This window comes from Sitodiplosis mosellana, unplaced genomic scaffold, assembly GCF_009176505.1.
Source record: "Sitodiplosis mosellana isolate CC-2019 unplaced genomic scaffold, AAFC_SMos_1.0 Smas_scaffold_1, whole genome shotgun sequence".
NCBI classification, from domain to species: Eukaryota; Metazoa; Arthropoda; class Insecta; order Diptera; family Cecidomyiidae; genus Sitodiplosis; species Sitodiplosis mosellana.
The window spans coordinates 12,994,513-13,018,465 of NW_022595244.1; the positions used below are offsets into that span (position 1 = coordinate 12,994,513).

General features: G+C 35.5%; 1 protein-coding gene across 10 annotated transcripts; it reads left to right on the top strand.

Moving 5' to 3' along the window:
- Nucleotides 1-72: 72 nt before the first annotated feature.
- LOC129580520 (phospholipid-transporting ATPase ID) lies at nucleotides 73-23,579 on the top strand. 10 transcript variants are annotated; one of them, XM_055471005.1, is made up of 23 exons: nucleotides 4,367-4,652; nucleotides 6,167-6,683; nucleotides 13,823-14,741; nucleotides 14,896-14,954; nucleotides 15,072-15,284; nucleotides 16,632-16,724; nucleotides 17,529-17,972; nucleotides 18,073-18,156; nucleotides 18,319-18,453; nucleotides 18,530-18,778; nucleotides 19,014-19,439; nucleotides 19,726-19,892; nucleotides 19,957-20,080; nucleotides 20,156-20,329; nucleotides 20,398-20,598; nucleotides 20,692-20,767; nucleotides 20,842-20,994; nucleotides 21,060-21,348; nucleotides 21,423-21,722; nucleotides 21,812-21,887; nucleotides 21,979-22,308; nucleotides 22,413-22,778; nucleotides 22,854-23,579. In XM_055471005.1, the coding sequence occupies exons 3-23, from the start codon at nucleotides 14,015-14,017 to the stop codon at nucleotides 23,079-23,081; spliced, it is 4,914 nt and encodes a 1,637-aa protein (XP_055326980.1). In that variant the 5' UTR covers nucleotides 4,367-4,652; nucleotides 6,167-6,683; nucleotides 13,823-14,014; the 3' UTR covers nucleotides 23,082-23,579. The 10 variants fall into 10 exon arrangements, with proteins under 10 accessions (XP_055326987.1, XP_055326981.1, XP_055326985.1 ...); XM_055471012.1 differs by lacking the exons at nucleotides 4,367-4,652; nucleotides 13,823-14,741 and adding an exon at nucleotides 73-264; XM_055471006.1 differs by lacking the exons at nucleotides 4,367-4,652; nucleotides 6,167-6,683 and adding an exon at nucleotides 73-179.
- Nucleotides 23,580-23,953: the final 374 nt, after the last annotated feature.

Consider the following 23,953-nt stretch of genomic DNA (forward strand, 5'->3'; position numbering starts at 1 on the left):
GCTAACGATATTGTTTTTACACGTACCATTGAATAGGATTTTGATACAACTGGTTGCCAACAAAATGTTCTCAGATTTCAGTTGAACACAGCTTGTGGATGGACTAACAACCCCACCTCAATATTTCAAGTTCCAACATAAACGGCTTTGTTTTTGCCGAACATTTTTTAATATTGACGGTTGTCGAATATTTTGAATAAATATCTATTGATTTTTTAATAGATAGAATTAATTAAATGTTATCAACTGTTACAACGATCGATCGTAAATCAAATAAATTAGAAAATGGCATGCATATTCTTTGTGACGTTTTTGAAGTTTAGTGTGATAATTTACGATTTTACTAGTTGAATAGTGGAAAACGTATTTTCGGAAGAAAAACAAAATTCAAGGAGTGATTTGAATTGGTTTTTGTCTGTTCATAAGAATTCAATTTGGGCGGCAACAATGGTTGAATTTTGAAGAAAATAAATCTGGTTTTTATGTCTTGAGTGAAATCAATACCGCTATCGGTAACTTGAGTTTACCAAAAACTCCAATTAGAAATTGTGATTACTTCTACAATCACTTTTTGTAGATGTTAAATTAGATAACCAACGATTTATACTTGATTTTAATTAAAACTATTTGATCATAATTTAGTAACAAGGTAATGCAGCATACTTTATACTAAAGAAATCACTGTTCGTTTTACGTTTGCACTAAAAAAAAATCTTACTTGCAAATTTTTACTCATTTTGTTTCACACTTCGATATAAATGTTGTTCTTAAAACAATTGAATAATATTCAGGTTTTGCATTTATTATCAATGCAAAAAACATGAAGTTAAATGGTGTTGTGTCGCTTCCAAAGAAGTTAAATCTTGCTATTTTTCATTTTCATTTCTGCTATTGTTTCATCAAATCCATTTGATTTAATTGAAATATGTACGAAAAATCAAATATTTATCTAACCGGAGACATAAATCTGTGCTACTGTTTTCCATAATTCCGCGTCGTCAAAGTACTTCGTTTGCTATTATCCATAATATGAAACAAGAGAGTCGTCAATTTCAGTGCAAAATTTTTCGTACACTGATTGACTTTGAATGTGTAGTTCAGTAATGATTATTTCATTCGTCTGTCTGTTTAATTTTTAGCAGTCATGTGCTAATATTTCTGATTGGGCTCTTGTGCACAATGAAGTGATTCTTTGTGTGTTGGATGCTTTTGTTTTTAATATACGAGTGCTTAAGCACTTATTTCACTTCATTCATTTAGCGCAACTGTAATTAGTTTTGGCGCGTCTATTGGTAAATGAATGTTATAGCATTGAATGAACTCAATTGTAATACCATATTGCATCGAACATGTAAACAAACTAGATTGTCGGAATTTTTTCAATCAATTTGACAATCGGTGCATTCAAAATTTTCCGTAAAACTTGCGATAAGGTAATTTGCGCGAAGAAGAAAAACATTTGAATCTGGAATAACAAAATTCATTTACAATGAGAATGAGTCAGTATTAATTGTTTATTCAAGATTATAAACATTTTAATCATATTTTCCAATCTTTCGTTCATCAAGGTACATGTTTGACAAAACCCTTTTACCTTGGGATTGTTTTGAATAATTTCAAATTTTACCTCAATACTTTGATTACATTTCGAAAAGAGTTACACATTTTTAATAAATCTATACCTGTTTTCAATATTTTATTCATCAAATGGAATATTTAAAAACAACCAAACGCACACACAACCATGAATACGTCCTTTGTTTTGAACTTCGAAGTTAAGGCGAATTTTTCCCATGACACTGAGAACTTCTGATCATTTTCTCACCGAACTCTGTTCCGTAACAGCTACAATAGGAAAACATGAATATCGATTTATATCGATATAGAAAATCGAACGTCGTGCATGGATAATGGGTATAGTCAAACGTATTTGGAATCAAAAGTACGGCTACTATCGATAAATCATACGCATAATTGTGTTTCGTGGTTAAAAAGTTCATTTCAAAGTGCCAAGGCCAAATCTTTGTTTGTATTTATTTTTTTCTGTTGAAAGATATGGATTGGATGTTGATTTACACTCATCGCCATCGGTACACACATCGCCCGTCAAAAATATGGAAAATTTACAATCAAAAACTTATGAAAAAAAATCGTCCATTTAATGTGTTTCCCAATAAATCGAAATATAGTTTTACAATACGATTGTGTTTCGTTGGAATGCGGTTCGTTTGGGTTGACAACCGTTTCTTCGTTAAGGATTTTTCCGATTGCCACATGTCGCCACTCATTTCGAATCTACGGGCAATTATAACAACAACAAAATACGCTCTAAAATCACGACACGAGTAGAATATTATTAAACATTTTAAAGCAATTCATTTCACTTCATGTAAAACGTATTTTTTGTGGCTGCTATCACAAATTGGACTGGATGTCGAGTGTATACATTTCATCGCATGAATAATTCAGGGAGAAAAAAATTGATTGGTTCACTTGATATTGCCCCTCAAAGTCATGGGCAATTTGTTTGAAAATTAATGGCCGAACATGCGAACCCGCATGTTGCATTGCCCCTGTGACGTTTTCAAATCATTTGGGTTGGATTCAAATTTTCGCGCACATTCTGAAAATAAACTCACCGTCAAATGTTTTATTATATTGTTTGTGCGGAAAATGAACCCACCTCAACCGTTGATCAATTTCCATGTTCATTGCATTCGATTAACATTGAAAATGATTTGACCTACCGTGGGTGCGTTTTATGTTAAGGCACGCCAAACAATTTGTCAAGCTGAAAATCAGGAGCGCAATTATTGCTTTGCCAATGGAAAACCATCGATAAATTATTGTACGCACTTGTGTAAACAAACACGCAAACCGAAATGGCTAATCGCTACCGCACACGGATAATATCTCTCCATGTTTCGATTTCACTTCCAACATTTAATCCTGTTTACATTTAGATATGGCAATTCGATTACTTGCTTTTTTTCCCTTCTGTGTCATTTTTTTTTGTAAAATAATATCCAAATTACATATAATTCGGTCATTATGGATGATAACCGGTACATTAAATACACATTATAATGCCCGTTGAATGGACTCAATTTAAATAAGAATCAAATTGACCAATCTTTCTTATTCGATGGACATACATATTTTTTTGGGGCGTTGATAACCATAACACATTTTCGGCAAATCGATGCGCGAGTGGAAAACTATTGAGGCTTCCAGCATATGGATATAAAGGATAGCAAAATGACATCGGAAACTGCTGAATGTTTAATTGAAGGTTCTCAACGTCATTGAGTGCTCGTGCAATTAACAAACAATCCTAAACTGACTAATTATGAATTTTTCATACTTGCTTTAATGGGAGTTTTCAGTGCCAAGGGTTTTTTATTGATGTAAAACATGTGTATGATAACGGTAACCGTTACAAAGTATTCCAATCGATATTCAAGAAGCTTTCCACTCCACTTGATATGAAAAGTGGAGGAAAAGCTACTTCTAACACTCAACCATTGAACAGTTTCGTTAACGGTCATTATTACAGCGATGTGATTGGCTGTGATGAATTTAAAGAATTAATCGATTCATTATCATTTTTGACAAATATAAAAAATAAATCAGTTTGAACATTGCCAACAGCAACAAGCTGCAATGTATCCCATGATTTTAATTCGATAAAACTAACTTGAGATACATAGTTTTCTTTTACGCTTGATTTGATGAACCGAAGCCGCGATGGGAGAAAATTTCAAGATTTCAGAATTAAAATGTTCAAAATTGTGTAAAGTGTATTTGAAATCTACTTCATGACTAATCTCAATGACGTTGAGAACCTTCAATTAAACATTCAGCAGTTCCCGATGTCATTTTGCTATCCTTTATATCCATATGCTGGAAGCCTCAATAATTTTTGATATATATGGATTTGAAGGTGGTAAAATCTACTAACCCAAATGAACCATTTGCGGAGATATCCAGTGTACAGCGGAGCTGTGCGGAGTTCGGAGGAGATACCGTACATACGCTATACGTGTGAGCGAAACAGCACTCTTTGCTGTGTTTACATTTCTATTGTTCAATACACATCTAAGTAGCCATGAGCGCACTGCTTTAGATATAGTGTATGTATGGCATCTCCGCCGAACTCCGCACAGCTCCGCTGTGCACGGAATTTCTCCGCAAATGGTTCACATGGGAAGCCGGTTAAATTCTATGCAATTTTTCAGAATTTCTAAAATGAATTGGCTTTGTTCAAATGTTTCTCAATCAAAATCGTCTTCGATAGGGAAATGTGGTGAGCCCATAAAGAGCAGTATTCCATAATAGATGTGAAAAATATGGATTTTTTTATAGATAGCAACAGCTGTTTCAATATTCATTTCAAATTAAATGTCCATCGAATTTGAATATGAACCGAACTGAGGTGCGTGCAGCCCATGGATGAAATGGATTCAATCGTGGAAAATGGATAGAATATGCAAGAAAATGTTATAAACACTGATATAGTTGTATGGTTTGCATATCATTAATATTCACTGGCGAATATCTTACAAAAACTCAATGAGCCTGGCATGACCTTGCAGTTGAAACATCATCAACTCTTGAAGTGGTTGGTGAAATGATGTTTGAACCGAATAAAAGTAAATATGTTCAACATGGATTATTATTATAACATAGTAAATACATAGATATCATAAAATATCAAAATTATATGATTTCCAAATGAAAAAATTCCATTTAATTGAAAAACAAGTGGAAACAATTTTCTCCAGCTATGCGGAAAAGAAAAGGAATAGAGAAATTATTTCATTTGAATACGCAAACAGAATACACGCCTGGCCGCTTATATATGCAGTCGAAAAGATTGCATATAGCGGGTGTCGCTATATGCAGTCGGATTTTTTTCATACAACTGCATTTAACCCTAACCGCTATATGCAGTCGAAATTTTATTTTCGTCTTTTGTCTGCATATAGCCGCTGGTGCTACATGCAGCCGAAATTTTAACCTTATATTTATTATAATCATATTTTTCGACTGCATATAGCTGCTGCTGTTAAATGCAGTCGAATGCAAATTAAAAATAAACGTTAAATTGTTCTGTGACCGCAGCAAATCGAATCGGAAATCTCCAGCTTCCACCGAAGAAAAAACGACAAATATCTTCTCAAAAATGAAATAAAATAAAAAAAAACGACTATAATTCCATCTAACATTGATTTTCGCTTCATTTTCTCATTTTTTTTATTCGACTGCATATAGCAGCAGTGGATATACACAGTCAAACGTGAAGAAAAAAAAATCGTCTGCATATAGCGGTTATGGTTAAATGCAGTTTTTTGAAAAAAATCCGACTGCATATAGCGGCTACTGCTATATGCAGACGAATTTATTTTATATGGAAATTTTTCGACTGCATTTAGCAGTGGCCTACACGCCTTGTATTTATACAATGGTTTTAATATGAGTTGTAAATTTTTAATAACACAACGGTACTATTTCTGAAGTCAGAATCCGCTCCAGTGCTTTTAGTGATAAGATATGATAAAAATTTATATGGAGTTATAAAAAATCTATAAGACACGCTAGTACAAATGACAGGAGTGGCTTGAAAAATCAATTCTATGAGTAGTGTGATTCTCTAAATAAAATAAAAACAAAAAAAACTTCAAATAATTTGGGGCTTTAAATTCGTAAAGTTTTTGAAGACATTTTAAAACTTCTTAACCCCACATGATCTGGACGAATGGCGATTGAAGAATAAAAAAGTTCATAAACGGTCCCTAAATAAGCATAACACGTGTCTTGGTCCAACGATGAACCGCATAAGTCGATAAAAAAACTCAATTGTGGTGGTGTGGAGTACGAACTCTCCACGTCAACGTCTCATTTTCACTGTGGTATTCTATCCATATTTTTCAACTCTGTCCCGGGCAAATGTTTTTAAATGTCAGCAAATCGATTGAATTTTCAAGCACTGCCTGGTGAATTCAAACTTGCACTACTAATCGATCCATTAAAGATTCACACGTATTTCAAACTGTAGTCCCGTTGACAGTGAATGGTATGTGCAGTGCATAAGGACAAAATTAATTGCGCATACGTTCTGATAGCAATAGAAAATAATAATTAATGCAGACATATTTTTTTACAGCGGCACTGGAGATAATCAGAGGACATTGTGTGATTTTCAACGGCAATATGATGCAGAACAAATAGAATTAGTAATTAAAAAAACGATCGACGAAATAATAAATGACATTGCATCATTGTTTGGAAAAAATTGAAACGGCCCTAAAGAAGCAGCAATGTGCCGAAGATTCATCAACAGCTCTTCGATGGATGCATTTGCAACAGGGAAAATGACGGCCGCATCACATTCAATCACAAATTGCATGCATCGATCGATATCCATTTTATTGAATGTGCCTTAATACGGAAAGTGAATTAATTAAAATGGTTTGACAAGTGCTTATGAAGTGATAAATCAATCAAACAAACTGCTATTAATAAAACTCAAAGTGGAAAGCAATTTTTTCGTTAGTGCCTAAATAATAACAAGTTATTTTCTTTTACGCGTAGCAAAAAAAGAAAACACACTTAAATGGTTGCTGCTCCGTACGAGATGTTCAATATGGGAAATAAAACACACCCACAACAGTCCGACATAGGTAATAATCATTTGTATTTTAGCACCAGAAATACGTACAGTCTAAGGCCAAAGAAAATTCAGTATATTTCATTTAAACAATTGAATGAAACAATAATTTAAGTTAAATGACGACTCTTTGAGCATTTAATCCTTGGTATTGAATGCCAGTAGGCAAACCAAATGGTTAATTATGAATTATTTTTTTTTAAATAAACCCCATCGATAAAATGATCAATGACATGTAATCGACGAACAGGTCATCATCGACTCCAGTATTCTAGTTTATAGTCTACATCTATGTATATATGCATCGACAGTACATGGCAGCAATTACGAATATATTAAACTTTTCGATGAAAGTCATCGTTCATTGGCATTCTCTTACTGGTTCGTGCATCAGTATTTATTGTCTGCGTCGGTAGTGGCGACGGCGGCGGCTGAGGTGATACTCGCGACTCACGTTATAAAAACAAACCTTTTAAACAAACATTCCAATAAAGCCGAGGATAACAAACAAATGTATTGATAGCCATTGGACATTTGCAACGCAACTTCCCACCCATTACATACACGTATGTCCCTTTGCATTGCCAGCGACATCACAGCCAATTGAGAAGGTGTCGTACGACACGTGAAGCCGCACACGCGTTGAAAAACATTCAAAGTCATTTCTCAAATTGAACTTGAAACGCTGATGTTCGCCATGGAGGACCCTTCTAACAAAATTGGTGTTGACACTTAACATTACAATACATGACCAAAAAAAAAAGTAATGCCGTTAAAATATGAATTTTGACAAAATATGCTGAAGCCAATTTTCGATGCCATCAATTTATATTTTAAATACCTAGAAAATATTCGATAGGCTTTAGTTGGAAATTCGATCGATATGGAATACATCGTTTGAATTATTTAGTAATAAATCTGTCATCAACATATTTACCATGTGGGAAAAAAGAAATTAGTTCATAAATAATGATGTTTCAGTGCCATTTATTCATATATAGATTAATAGTTCGGATTTAATGGAGAAAATGACGAGACCTTCAAATCGACACAATGAATATTTAAGAGAAACCGTACATCCAGACATCTTTTATTGTATTGAGTTTTATCTCGGACGAATAAAAGCATTTCTGATAACATATTTGAAGAAGAAAAAAAAATGGGATTTCGCGGTAGTCAGGTGTTGATAATTATGAAAATAGGCAGTGAGATCACGATATGATTATGAATAGCTACGTCTAAATTTATTCATTTCAAGTAGGTTAGTTTACAAAGATTATTCGAAGCGATTAAGGGTTGCATGTCACTCTAATTATAACAATAAACGAATGTGTTTTCCGTGTATTTGGCCGAGAAAGTGAAGAACGAAAAAACCTCATACTTTTTTCTGACTTAAACTGAGGCTTGAATTAAATGCCCAACATGCCCAACATGCTCTCCTCTACTTATCACTGATAGAATTGCACTTCGGTTGAATTCAGTTGAAGTGTGCCATTTTGTCCGACAACGTTCCTACCATTATTTGCATATTTCCATTCATATCCATTTCCATAGCAAATGCGATGCACTACAGTGCTAGCCTCTATGCCAACCCGTTATTGTAATGTGAATTGTCTACCGTTATTTAATGCTAACGGTTTTATGAATCGTGAATTATGAATTGGATATTCGTCAAGCTTCGCCTTCGGTACGCCTCGTACGCCTTGTCCGATGCTTCAATCGAATACATCGAACACATATATGTATTCAAAATAGTCCCATTAAATCCCCGTGTGCGACTACTAAACTCATTTGCCTAATACAATGAAAATGTCGTTCACATTTTTGTGCTTGTTTGTATTGTAATGATGTTGGATCATATTCAATCCTGTATCGCATGGCGCATTTTTAAAACACCGTTCACATCGTGTTGTCTCTTTTCTACGTTGATACCGTGTTGAATCAAATTGCTTTTTGTATCGAATAGACATTTGTTTTGGCTCGAATAATGTGAGCATATGTGTTTACTTTCATTCGTTTCGTTTCAATATAAACGTATAAATGTGTAGTGTGTACACTTCTTCTGGCTATATGTCGTTCAAGTGAAGTTTATTGCTTGTTTGTCACAAGGAAAAACAATTGACCACTTGTTTTCTTTCTTTTTTTTCGTCATCCTTGTCACTCCTTTTGTGTGTCTCTTCGAATACCGATTGTATGCTACTTCACGAGCCTTAATTGCGTTCGGGTGTTAGTATTCAATTGAATGTGAAACAAGTAACAGGAAAATGCACGCGACAAATGGTTTACGCTGTCAACATATTTACAAAAAAAAATAAACTATTTCAAGTGAATCACGAGCATTTCGTGTTGTGTTCATTCGAGTTCGAAATGCAAAAACTCTAGTTAGTTTGTCTTTGAATTTTGAAATGTGTCTAATGTGTCTATTTCTGCTACTTGCTTATATTCGCAACCTAAAATGATAAAATTGTGTGCTTCAATTGAATGAGTATACGGAATTTTCCTTCTTTTTGGCTTCTACGAATGGTTTTGTTTTTTAAATAGAAAAAATATTGACTTGATCTTGAACAATGCCGCTTGAGTGGTTTGAAATCAGAAGAGAAAAAAAACGAATCTGTGGTTTTTGAATATCGATCTAATTGTTGGTGATATAAAATAATGAAATGTGTCTGAAACGATAAAAATCCGTCGATTCCATTGTAATCATACCGACGACGACGACGACGACGATGACAATACACATAGATATCATAACATATTATCGGTTTTATTGATTCAGAAACGTATAGCTCTGACCTGTGGGCGAGACGAACATGCGACACACTCAGCAGTTCGACGGTGCTTGCTTGCCCTCTCGTTTCTCTCACTCTCTGTGCCACATGACCGAGACGATATAAGTGAAGTAAGGATATTTCATGTTGAATAGATTATGATGTGCTTTTACAACAAGTGAACGAGTGCAAGGATAAAAACATATACGGTATTTCGATGCACGGCACGACAACTAAGATCACTTTCAATAGTGACAGGCGCTCTAGCTCAAATCATATGCTCGCACACACAAATCAGGCTCATCTGACGCATAAGCCAATGTCATGCAACTTCACTTGAAACTAATTTGATTCAACAACAATTTTCTGTGCGCGTCATCGCACAATGTGCGTAGAATTAATGAAAAAACGTGCTTTTGAACGGTGATTGAATCATCATTTTCAAAATAATTCGTGGATAGAAAAATCAAGCTCTGACTGAATGCAGACTGCAATCGGGGAGATCTTAAGCCAATGAACGATTCAAGTCCCACATATTAAATGGAACATTAATCGAAACCAAAAGCGTACATTTTGGCAAGACATTGGAAAAATGTACAACAACTTGAACATTGTACTGCACAAATGCATTTCCAAATGTCCGCCCAGATTATGGTAATTGGCATGTGGAGTAAATATATAATCAGAATATACGTCATTCTAAACACATTTGTGTTACACTTTGTGAAATGTGTTTTCTCTTTCGTTCACTCACCAATTTTTGCTGTACATGTGCAAATTACTCGATTGGCTTCCGTGGCCTGAATTGGTGGTGGCTTTTGGCCGAAGGATTTCATAATAAATTCGCGTGATTTCAAGTACTTCCTCATTTTTTATTACGTTTTTATTATATTTGTGATCGAATAAACCGCCCCATCTGGTTCAAGCGTTACACGTGTCACCGTTCATCCCTTCCGGAAATGGGTTTGAAAACAACAATTTATTGCGTTCAAACAACGTTTTATTTAATTGCTATTTTGTGGTTTTTGGTGAAACCGGAATTCGGTTTACTTTATTCATAAATTTTCATAATCGTCTCATTCATTCGAGCAGAAGTTTATGGTGGAACTGCGACATTTGTACTCAATGTACTCTGCATAATAAATGCTCGCGAGAGACAATGAATGGAATAAGTTTTCGAAAAGTTTTTTTTTTCCGCTTCCAACAGAGTGTGTATATGATCACATTTTCCCCCAGTCAGCGAAGGTCATTGCTGGAATTTGTTCAAAAGTCACACCATTGGTTTTCTTGGTAATTTTTTTTGATTAGGCGTCAACAGTTTAGAAATATCGTGTCATCAGAGACAGTGAGAGTCTTTTTATTGGAATTTTTCCTGTTGATGTCAAGAAAATTTGGTTGAAAACACAGTGTGAACATCATTTACCAAATGTATCAAAATGTTTCATTAAATTTAATTAAATAACTTGAATATCCGTTGTTTAGTTTGAGCGACCGTATGTATGTGTTTATGATTGAAGCGGTCTTGTGTCGCACGAAATGCTTTTCCGTCTCATTTTCATTGGCACTACACCACAAAACAAGTTAAAAAAACACTATTTGTCACAATACAAACATGACGTCCGTCAACATTGATTGAAAAGAGATAGCAGAACATACAATGACAAACAATCCACGCGCTGATTCAATAGACTCAACACTCACACACACACACACACACACATATATATATATATATATATATATATACAGGATAATAACCGTTGAATCAAAATGAGTTGTGGACAAAACTTAACGAAGTGTAAAAAGTGGAGAAAATCGAAAAGCAGCCACATTCGATGAAAAATTGTGTATTTGAAATAATAATGATTGATATTGATTTCTTTGATTCTGCTTTTCATACATAACGAGTAAATCACTCGATTTGATGTCGGTGCTCGATGGATGGATGGACGAATGGAGAATGTGAAAAAAAATATTTAAATAAAAAAAGCGCCGGCGGAACATTTAATTCAAATAAGTTACCCATCAACAAATATAACGTATTTTGCTCGCACACGCAAACCCTCTCACTCCCTCTATCACGCGCGCGCGCACACGCTGAAAATGTGAAAAAGTAATACGAAGTAGCCACAAAAATCACATATGAATTGTTTGTTATAGGATTCCTAGCTATTACCATCCTCTTTTTATGTTTGGTTTTCTACCCATCCACACCCGTGGCACACTTCGTCATTTAATTGGAGGTCGATATTGAAAAGTTTCCCAAGTTGAACAATTCACAATTGTATAATATTCATCGAACAGGTTTTGATTTTGGTCTAACATGGGTTAATTTCAAAGAGATCCATGATCAAATGAAGAATGAACTCATTTTGGTTTCTTTTCATTTTGAATCGGTGCCCATGACGTTTGTCACTCCAATGTGGATGGGACACTTTCGATTCACTTTGGAAAAATTGATCATATTCCATTACTATACCGTTTCACGGTCACTTCTGTTGTTTCAACTTGTTATTTGTTATCATGGCAAGTTAGACATTAGCATGACACTGAAATGTATCCATAATTCCATTTATTAGTCATTCTGTTGTCGCTGTCGTCGTCGTCGTCGTCGTCGTCGTCGTCATCGTTTTTATATGATTATTGTTCTTTCCAAAATATTCATAGAAATAAAAAGAAATACATTGGTAATCCCGAACTTTTCCGTACCGTTGTCCTGCGTTGCCCGTATGTATTTTTGGTTATTTTCTTGAAATAGAGGCAGTGAAAATATAATAATAAAAATAAAGTGAAAAATCGGTCACTCTAACTAAAACTTCGACAATTTTGTATGAGGAAACCGATTCTTATTGGCTTTAAACTTTCTGAGATTTCATTTTTTGGAGAAAAAATAAGATCCTGAAAGTTTCATGTTGTTTTCCGAAAAAATTTCGACAAAAATTGAGGACAAAAAATCAAACTTCCGCAAATGCGATCAACATGAAACTTTCAGAATCTTATTTGTTCTCCAAAAAATGAAATCTCAGAAAGTTTGAAGCCAATCAGAATCGATTACGGGTACCTCCCATACAAAATTGTCCAAAAATCGGTAATTTTAGTCAAAATTTCAAAAATTTTGTATGGGAGGTACCCGTAAATCGATTCCGATTGGTTTCAAACTTTCAGAATCTTATTTATCTCCCAAAAAATGAAATCCCAGGAAGTTTGATGCCAATTGGAGTCGATTAACAGGTACCTCCCATACAAAAGTGTCAATTTTTTGAGGTTTTTCTTAGGGCAAGTACCCCAGGATCAAATCGAAAATGGCTCTCTTATCTTCGAACTTAAACTAAGTTTTTCGGATACAAAACTTTTAACATTTCCAGATTTGGATTATCTCAATTATTTTTTGAGTTATCGTGTTAACAAACACCAACGACAACGACGACGACAATGACGACGGCACACGTCTCAAAAAGTGGTTTTCTACGCGTTTCATGAGTTTTTATGATGATCTAAACCAATTTTGCGAAAAAAGTTTTCGGGACCAATTCCTATACTTTCCCTTGACACGGTGTGTACGGAAAAGTAAAAATTCCCAACTTCAACCAACAATTGACAATCAATACAGTTGACACACATGGCTATTTGGTCAAAGCGCGTACATATTCTCTGTCGAATCACTCATTGGCTGCACTGATGAAAGAAGAAGAGACAAGCACGTAATCAAGCTGAATGAAAAAACTTTTTCCCGTCGAATCGAAGGAAAATGTCCGTATAATCGTGTGAGATCACGTGTTCGATATGATTCATTAATCTTGCCACTAAAAATTAATGTCATCGATGTCGCAATGTGTCGCAAATGAAAAGCCAAACACCACATGAGTAATACATTTTTAACAGCATATGGAGAATCCTTGTCAACGATTTTCTTTTGATGTGAAGGGATTCGTCTATCAAATATTAAACCGTTGAAAATAGTGATATTCCGTCCAAGAAAACATGCAGCACTACTGCGTGTGACATTGAAAATCGATAAATATTGATAGAGTCCGTCTTTAAAATATTTAATCAAACATTTTTCGAATCTGTTAATTAGATTTTTTTAATTAAATTTCTTTCGTATTGCAAGGAATTACGTAATCCGGGCAACTATATTTCAATTATATTTTCTTCTAATTTGTTCGCCACCAAATTATTTACCAACGTTTGTCAGCTATTTTTAGCTATTTATCATTCAAATCGTTGACACACTTTTCATTTTTATACCCAAAAAGATTCCTAATCGAAAGCAATCACACACAGGAAAAAAAAACATTTGATCCCATGACAGTTATCAACCATTCAATAAAGTTACAACACGCGCCGCTTTAACGAAAAATAACAGTTGTTCTTTTTCCCACAGAGAATTTGAAACAATAATTAATTATGTACCAATAGTAGCCAAGTTATTTGTGCCCTTATTGATTACGACAATGTGAAATACACACGGTAAAATAGAAAAGTGATTGAGATTGAAACGTGGACAAAGAAAAAACGGTTCGAATTGAAAACAGTGTGTGCACTGGCGGGGCAAATGAATATTACGATGTAAAATATGTCGGACATAAATGCACCCATTCAAATACCGAGCGAGTTGAATGTGCCAGAACCAACAAGTGAAAATGAAACAATTGAACCAATTAAGCCGAAATCGGCTGCTACACCAACATCAGCACAAAGTGCCGATGGAAAGGAATATCCAAAGCATCGACTGCGTAAAGAAAACAAATCACGGAGTATGTTCAACTTTTCGGCAACACCATTGCGTACGGCCAACGATGAGGAGCCAAATGAAGAGAAAGAAACGAACGAAGAAGGACCGCCGGTGATAAAATTATCTCCAGCATCCTCCACATTTCGTCGAAGTGCCGAACGACAGTCGACTGCTTCGTTGGATCACATAGACAAATTAGTGGTGGCGACGACGACGACGACCGCAACAGCGGAGGAACAATCAGCTAGGCGGCAAATTAGCGCCAGTATAAATGAAATGAAGTTGAGTGTTAACCGTAAACGTGCCAATTCCTTGGATCCATCGCCACATAACGATCGAGATGACGATGAATTCGACGAACTGCGGGTCAATGGCAATACTGGGTCACAGCTACGCATCCGTTCGTCGATTATATCATTGTTTGGGCGCATGGGGAAAATGCGACGCACCAGCCATGTTTCGCAGAATTCGGTAAATGATAATGGTGAAAGTAACGATCGTTCTATTCCATTGCGAGCACTCCCACAAATTGCTGCTACGAAAATAATGCGCGCATTTAGCTACGTTGGTAAGCTTACGTGAATGCAAAATGCTTGATTTTCTTTGACCTAGCTGCGTTTATTTCTTACCTCAATTGAACAATTACATTAGAAAAGCATAACCAATTTCAAAGTTATTATAATCGAACTAACAACAAACGATTTTGTTTCAATTGCCCACAGTACACGAACGACGAATACGTGCAAATAACAAGGAATACAATTCACAGTTTAAATATGCCGTAAGTATATTGGTTACGATTTTCATGGGTCAGAAAGAAAAATTGATTGACATTCACGTCATTCATGTATGTGCATTGTGCATACATTTCCATTTCTTTTTCTCTCTCATTTAACAGAATAACTACATAAAAACCTCGAAATACACGGTCTTTACATTTCTGCCATTCAACTTGCTCGAGCAATTCCAAAGGATCGCCAACTTTTATTTCCTATGTCTGCTACTGTTGCAACTAATACCGCAAATCTCTTCGTTAACACCCGTTACAACTGCCATCCCATTGATTGGTGTGCTTGCATTGACCGCCGTCAAAGATGCCTACGATGATATTGTAAGTGTATGCGGAAAATGAAAAAAAACCCGTATGCATTGTATGCATTACTAAGGCTAACAAAAATATTTATTTAAAAACGTCATTTCGGCGTTTTTCATAGTTTTCACTTAAATGGTAAAAGATAGAGACGTGATGTGATGTCTTCAGCAATGTTGTAGAGTTTGACAAGTTCTATAATTGTCACGAAGACACATATTCCTTATCCCTTATCAATTCCAGAAAGACCGCGAAAAACCGTGAAATTTTAGTTTTTCGCGATTTTCGTCGAATTGATAAGAGATAAGGAATATGTGTCTTCGTGACAATTATAGAACTTATCAAACTCTACAACATTGCTGAAGACATTACGTCTCTATCTTTTACCATTCAAGTGAAAACTATGAAAAACGCCGAAAATGACGTTTTTGAATAAATATTTACCTTACCATTGAATTTTAATATAATATCATAGCGTGTGAGCGTGGATTTGACCGTGAATTCGTTCGATTCACAAAATCCCGTTACTGTGTTTATTTTTTCATTCTTGTCATTTTCCAAATGGATTTACAATGTCGTTTACAAGAGAACACAAATGAAACACGGCTGTTGTGTGCGCGCATGTTCAGGCTTGAATGTGAAATTGAACTTGAAGTCAGAATTCATTTGCTTGCATTGTTGCATTGCACGCGTAAAATTACAATAAATAAAAATCGTTGAACAATTCAACACTATGTGTATTTGTGTTGAATTAACACCTATTAGCGTTTAACGCCCATGAATACGCGCTTTTTACAATGGAAATCATCAAATCCACAGATGAATGGAACAAAACACATAGTTCGTGCTGCAAATATTCTGCATTGTATAGGTTTATTGCTGCAAATGTTCACGTTAAAGGGAAACAAGTTTAAGACGCATTCATTTAATTCCGATCAATTATTATGACTCATTGTTCACTTCGTGTTTGCGGCATGTGTATTTTCTTTCGCTTCTGTTCGGCCAAGCAGTCCGGTTGTGTGCGTTTTTTTTCAGTGTTCATGTACTCTTGACTGCGAACGCTTAAAAATAGACGCTCTCTGTGATGCAAATGTCAAGATGTAATTTAATTTCTTGGCACTTTGAGGCTTTTTTCAATTTATTCGTTGGCTTGCACATACCTCTGAGTGATTTTGCTCGCTTGTGTGCTGTAAAACGCGCCTAGATCACGTGCATATCGCATTTTCTCAATCGGCAAATCAATTCATCAATTCAATTTCATTACGTTTCATTGAGTTTTCCCTCCCGCCTTTCGAAACGTCCAAAAATGTAGAATTATTAATAAAATCAATTTCGATTTTTTTTCCTAACCTTTCAACAATTCAACAGCAACGGCATATTTCTGACAATCAAGTGAATAACAGACGATCGAAAACACTGCGAAATGGCAAGCTGAAAGATGCAAAATGGTCGGCGGTGCAGGTAAATTCACACACACACACACACATACACGTCATTTTTCAACGTTATGGCACTTTTAACAACAACAACAAATAAACATAACCAAAGGGAAAAGAAAAAGTTGAAGGAAATTCTAGTTAAAATTCCATATGGGCTGCCGTGATCATAACCTTGAGGACCTTGATCGACAAAAAAAGCCAATGAACAATAGGCTTTTGTATCCACTGCATAAAGTAAATGGATGATTCGATAGCCTTCTTTTCAATTTAATGGGTTAATAAATATTCTAACAAAATGAACATATCAAGAGCTGGCTCACAGCCCGCACTTGTATCGTCACTTACACATTCGTGTGAAAAACAACAATAAAAAAACACACAAAAATATGGTTTTGGCAAAGACATTGGTAGTGTACATTGGTGTGGGGATGCAGCCCATTTGCGCTAACAATGCTTCCATTTGTATGTGCCATTTGTAAATACTTTATGGATGTTGTGTGTATATTTTTTTTCTCGTATTCGTTCATTCCACGTCGACACATAAAGCATAGAATTCAATCACCTTCAACTTCACAACGACGTTTTTATTTAAATGTATTTTCTACCGAATAACAAAGAAGAAAATAAACACATCGACCAATTCCGCGGTCATAGCATTTTATTTGACCGAGACCTAGAAGATTTTGTTTACTCAAACGAAGCATGCCTTCATTCTTTCTTTCCTTGTTTTATTTTTGTGTATTACTTGTATTATGCCGTTCAATAAGTTGGTTTTTTTTGTGTCGTTTTGTGTGTGGATGCATTCCATTCTTTTTTACCTTGGTAGGTTGGCGATATTGTCCGCATGGATAATAATCAATTTATTGCGGCCGATGTAATGCTATTGTCAACAAGTGAACCGAACGGATTATGCTACATCGAAACGGCCGAATTGGACGGTGAAACCAATTTAAAAGCCAAACAATGCCTGAGCGAAACATCCGAAATGGGACAGGATCATGAGCTATTGTCAAAATTCAACGGGGAAATTGTGTGTGAACCGCCAAATAATATTTTAAATAGATTCGATGGTACGCTTATTTGGAACAATCAACGATATCCAGTCGATAATGATAAGATTCTGTTACGTGGTTGTGTCTTGAGAAACACACAATGGTGCTATGGTGTTGTTATTTTTGCGGGCAAAGATACCAAACTGATGCAAAATTCCGGGAAAACCTCATTCAAAAGCACCAGCATCGATCGATTTCTAAATTATATTATAATTGGTGTAAGTTACTATCGACCATTCGTCCTACATACCAAAGCCAGCCTTAAGTTTCTTTAATTTTAGTTCACTTTGCCATTGAATCATTCTTGTTTATTTACAGATTGTATTATTTTTAATATCGATATGCTTCTTTTGTACGATTGCGTGCGCAATTTGGGAAATGATGATTGGACAACATTTCACGGTAAGTTGTTGTGAGGAAATGCAAAATATTATTTGTACTGTTGTTATTGGCTGTATAAAATTAATATGTATACCGTTACTAACAATTTACTTACATTTCTCCATGAAATAATAATCAATGAATTAAGAAAAACCCACGTTTTTTTTCGTTTTCATTTCAAAGGTGTTTCTGCCATGGGAGCGAATAATTCCCGACGATCCGGTGCGTGGCCCAACAATTATCGGCATACTAGTATTCTTCTCGTATGTAATTGTCGCAAATACGGTTGTGCCAATCAGTTTGTACGTTTCTGTAGAGGTCAGTAGAGTTTTTATTGAAATGAGAGGATGGAAAATACAAAAAAAATGATAAATAACGTCATGTTTTGGTATAGGTAATTCGTTTAGCTCAGTCATTTCTCATCAATTGGGATGAGAAAATGTATTACGATAAGAATGATACGCCGGCTCGTGCCCGAACCACAACGCTTAACGAAGAACTTGGTCAAATTCAGTATATCTTTTCGGACAAAACTGGCACACTGACGCAAAATATCATGACTTTTAATAAGTGTAGCATTAATGGACGCGCATTCGGCGACATCATCGATTTGAGCACCGGCGAAATTCTTGAATCGACCGAAGTAAGATTAAGCGGTTTTTTTCACTGTGTTGTTTATGATGGTTGTTGTTTTATTCGTTTCATTCACATACACACACTTCACCAAAAAAAAAACCAAAAACAAAATCAAATCGGGTTCGTGCACACGAGAGTATTTCTCTGCATATTAAATTCATATTCGATCACATGAAACAAATATTTCTTCTATCGTGTATTTGTGGTACCATTGTTTCTGAGGATTCCATTCTTTCATGCAGCCATTATCAAAACATCATACTCGTCATCAACAATTGTCATCATACCAAACAGACAATCATGAAAATCAGGGCGGACCATCAATGTCAGAACCATCAATATCAAGTGTGTGCTCAAGTCAGTGTTCGGATAGTTGTAGAGAAACATCATTATCATCATCGTCATCATCATCGTTGCCTGTGACAATTATGGAGCACTCGATAAACAAACAAACACAATTCGAATGCGAATGCGACCAACGACAACAACAACGACCAATTTTGAACGATTTAATCAGTATGCATAACTATAATGCCAATAATTCGGCGACCACGGCCGAAACGAAAAGAGTTCATTTTATTGATTCGTCCACATCGACCGAACCAAGCTCATTGTCGCTACTATTCGAACAAACGACGCACAACAGCGATCCATTGGGATCGAACCATGTAATGATATCGCACTACTTTTATTATCATTCATTGACAATTATATACTACTTCCTTCTGTCCGAAACGCTTATACATTTTCATTGAGTTGCTTATCACTGTGGATTTCACCCGGCAGGTTTGCACTGCACATCTCACTTCAATGTTTAGATTATAATCTCTCTTTTTGTTGATAGATAGAATTTAGTAGTTTGATTTGTTTGATAATATTTTTTTCGGCTTCTTTGTTCAATTTAGAGAATTCGTGCAAAATCTATAAACATTTTCTTTTCATTTGCTGTGATAGAATTTGCGTCCGATCGACTTTTCATTTAACCCGGAATTCGAGCCGGAATTCAAATGGTTCGACACATCTTTGGTGGATGCGGTTCAGGCCGATGAAGAACATACACACACCTTTTTTCGACTACTCGCTCTGTGCCATACTGTGATGCCTGAATACAAAGACGGAAGGTAATTCATTTGCAAAAATTGTCAAATTTTAACACGCTCATTGATTTCATTGTATTCTTCACAGACTGGAATATCAAGCGCAGAGTCCCGACGAAGCAGCTCTTGTTTCAGCAGCCCGAAACTTTGGATTTGTATTCAAATATCGAACGCCCAACTCAATAACCATCGAAGTTCAAGGTCGAACCGAGGTACAAACAGAAAAAAAAATCACCCAGTAATTTATTTATCAACACAGTACTAAACTTATGAATTTTTAATTACAGGAGTACGAACTGCTTAGTATATTGGACTTTAATAATGTTCGAAAACGAATGTCGGTCATTCTGCGGCGAAACGACAAAATTATATTGTATTGTAAAGGTGCTGACAATGTGGTCTACGACAGACTTAACTCGGATCAAATTGAACTTAAGGCGAGAACACAAGAACATTTGAATGTAAGCATCGCCTTTTTTTGTTATCATTTGTTTCACTAGTTCAAAGACAATATCAACATTTTCTTTAGAAATTTGCGGGAGAAGGGCTGCGTACACTTGCGTTGGCTGAACGATACATCGATGAGGAATTCTTCTACGAATGGAGAAAGCGGCAACAGGAAGCAGCAACCTCGTTGAATTGTCGTGAAGATAGACTCGGTGAAATTTATGAAGAGATCGAATGCGAAATGAGCTTGATTGGTGTAACAGCTATCGAGGACAAATTACAGGTAGAATATTGCTTGGTTTAGATCCCTTTTATTCTGTCGATTTATACACGATATTTTGAATAAATTGGATGAAAATCAATTTCTAATTCACAGGATGGTGTTCAACAAGCAATATCGAACCTACAAATGGCAGGAATAAAAATATGGGTATTGACTGGCGATAAACAAGGTTTGTAGATTTATCTTCAATTAATATCATTCACAGATTGAATCGTTGAAATAATTACCTTTTAATGCGCACAGAAACTGCTGTCAATATTGGTTATTCGTGTCATTTATTAACCGATGACTTAATTGATGTGTTCGTGGTTGATGGGACTACCCAAGACGAAGTTGAAAAACAATTAATCAAATTCAAAGAGTCCGTCAAAATTGTAAACACTTTTCATCCAGCGAGTAAGCCAATCACAGAAAATCTTCAATTATTTTTATTGATTCAAAATCCCGTTAAAATTCGACAGAAACGCACCGCAAAAGTTTGATTGGCAATTCGATGGTAGCCAATGGGGTGCAGCATTCGATACCAGCGGGAGGTCAGTTGACGAAGCTTAAGAACAATCATCCGCCTGCCGTTTCAGTGGTCACATTTAGTGCAGATGTTGCCACTCTGTATCGTGAACAAAAAGATCCGGAAAAATTGGAGGAGCTTGCAGAAGAGCTGAGCAAAGATATTGATGAAAATTCCGGTTTTGCCATCATTATCAATGGACACTCTTTGATCCATTGTCTTACGCCAGAATTGGAAACTAGGTTTGTATTTGAGATGAAAAATGAAAAAATGCAGATTTTCCAAACTAAACCCAATGCTATGTACCGTTTAATAGATTTATTGAGGTTGCATCTCAATGCAAGGCTGTGATTTGTTGTCGTGTGACACCGCTGCAAAAAGCGATGGTCGTTGAGCTGATCAAACGAACGAAAAAAGCGGTCACACTGGCGATTGGAGATGGTGCAAATGATGTGTCGATGATAAAGTCAGCCCATGTTGGCGTCGGCATCTCGGGCCAAGAGGGCATGCAAGCGGTTTTATCGAGTGACTATTCCATTGCGCAATTTCGGTATTTAGAACGTTTGCTGTTGGTGCACGGAAGGTGGTCCTATTTTCGCATGTGCAAATTTTTGCGGTAAGGCAATTGCAGTAATCTATAAATGCTTGGATTTCAAAACCAATAAATCCCAAAAAACAATATCTAACTCATGATAAAATTTTCAGGTACTTCTTCTACAAAAATATCGCGTTCACATTCGGTCATTTTTGGTTCGCTTATTTCTGCGGTTTCAGTGCACAGGTATCAGTGATTACATTATTCCCTTATTTTTGATCGGAGAGTTGATTTTAAAGGAAAAATTTTCTAACGACTTTCGGTTCTATCTTTTCAGACGGTTTACGATCCAATGTATATTTCGGTCTATAATCTATTTTATACATCACTACCGGTGCTAGCACTGGGTGTTTTCGAGCAAGATGTATCGGATAAGGATAGCATCGAATTCCCAAAATTATATACACCCGGATTGACCAACGAATTCTTCAATGTGAAAGAGTTTATGCGCAGTGTTATGCATGGCCTTTTCAGTTCGTTGGTCACATTTATAATACCATGGGGCACATATCGTGATGGCATTGGACCGGACGGGCTAGTTTTATCTGATCACCAGACATTGGCTTCAGTGATGGCAGCCGTTCTCATCTTGGATAATACGGCTCAAGTATGTTTTTGAATTGATTTCAATTTCATGCTTGAAAATCAGAATAATTTGCTTAAGATAATCGAATGGCGAATAAATATTTCCTGCCTGTTTTCTTCAAATAGATTGCTCTCGACACAACTTACTGGACAATCGTCAATCATATCACCATTTGGGGCAGTGTGGTTGCCTATTTCGTGATGGATTATGCCTACAATTATTATTTGGATGGCCCATATGTTGGTGCTTTGATGAAAGCTATGGAAGGATACAACTTCTGGTTCACATCAATGGTTTGTGTCATCATTCTGATTTTGCCCGTTCTCACAACGCGTTTCTACGCACACGATGTGAATCCATCGTTGGTGGACAAAATCCGTTTGAAACGAAAAATGCAGAAGAAAACCAAAAGCAGCGAAGATACAACTCGAACACCATCCGCACGACGAGCTCGACGATCACTTCGGTCTGGCTATGCTTTTGCCCATCATGTAAGTTCATAAAATGGCTTTAAAATAACATTTTCTAATTTCAAACATAATAAAAACGTTTTTTCCGATTAACAGGAGGGATTTGGTCGTCTTATTACATCTGGTAAAATTATGAGAAAATCGCCACAGGATTTCGCATTTCCATTGGGCTTGGGAACGAAACGGTATCAACAACAAAACGGTGATGGACCGTTACCGAATAGCGTAAACAATCATATCAACGGAGACGAAGACGCTAACTCAAACCGAAACTCGACTGATAATCGTCGATCATCACAAGATCTAGACACAATTAACCTTTAAAAAGTTAATTTCCTTGTGAATGAAAAAAGAAGAATTTACAAAAACCTATTCTCTATTCATAGAGACACAAATATTTTCACTATTTTTGTTTTGTTTATGGAAATAGAATTTGAGAAAAAAAAAGTCTCTCTCTCTCTTCTCTATTCATTATTTGATTGTTATGGTGAGAGGAATTTAAAACTTGTTACTTTCATTTGATCTGCATTGTGAAGAGAAATGTATTTATACATGTGATTTGAGTATATTTTTTTTTAATTTTTGTTTAAATAGTCAAGTTCAAAAGAGAAATACGTTGTTTTGGATACTATTTAGATGATAAGTCAACCTTGAAACGCTTACAGAAATTTCAATTTCTGCAGAAATATAATTTAATTTAGTAATATATTCTTAGTTAAATTATATATATATATGTAAATCATATCTTGTTTTTGTTGACAGTTCCCTTAACTTTTTATAGAAACTAAGAGTGAGAAAATGAATATTATTATTTTTGTCGGATATTTTTGAAGTTGGATTTATTGTGTGTATGAATGAAGTGGAACAATTTAAGAGGTAAACTTAGTTTACATGTCGACAAGTAAAATTCTTGTAAAATAATTGTCTCAATATAAGCCCTATGTATTTTTCTATACACTGTTGAGTGCTTTTTTTTTCATCAATTATTTTATTTTCCGGTGAATTCACGGAAAAAATTCATCCATGAACAAAAAAAGTTCCAAATTCTATCGAATAGCACTTAGAGTTTATATAGAAAAACATTTTTGCTGGAATTCTTTTTGTCGAAGTATAAACTAAGGTTAAATTGAATGGCAATAGATGAATGGAATTCTGTAAGGGATCATCGAATTCAATGATCAAACGTTGAATGACGC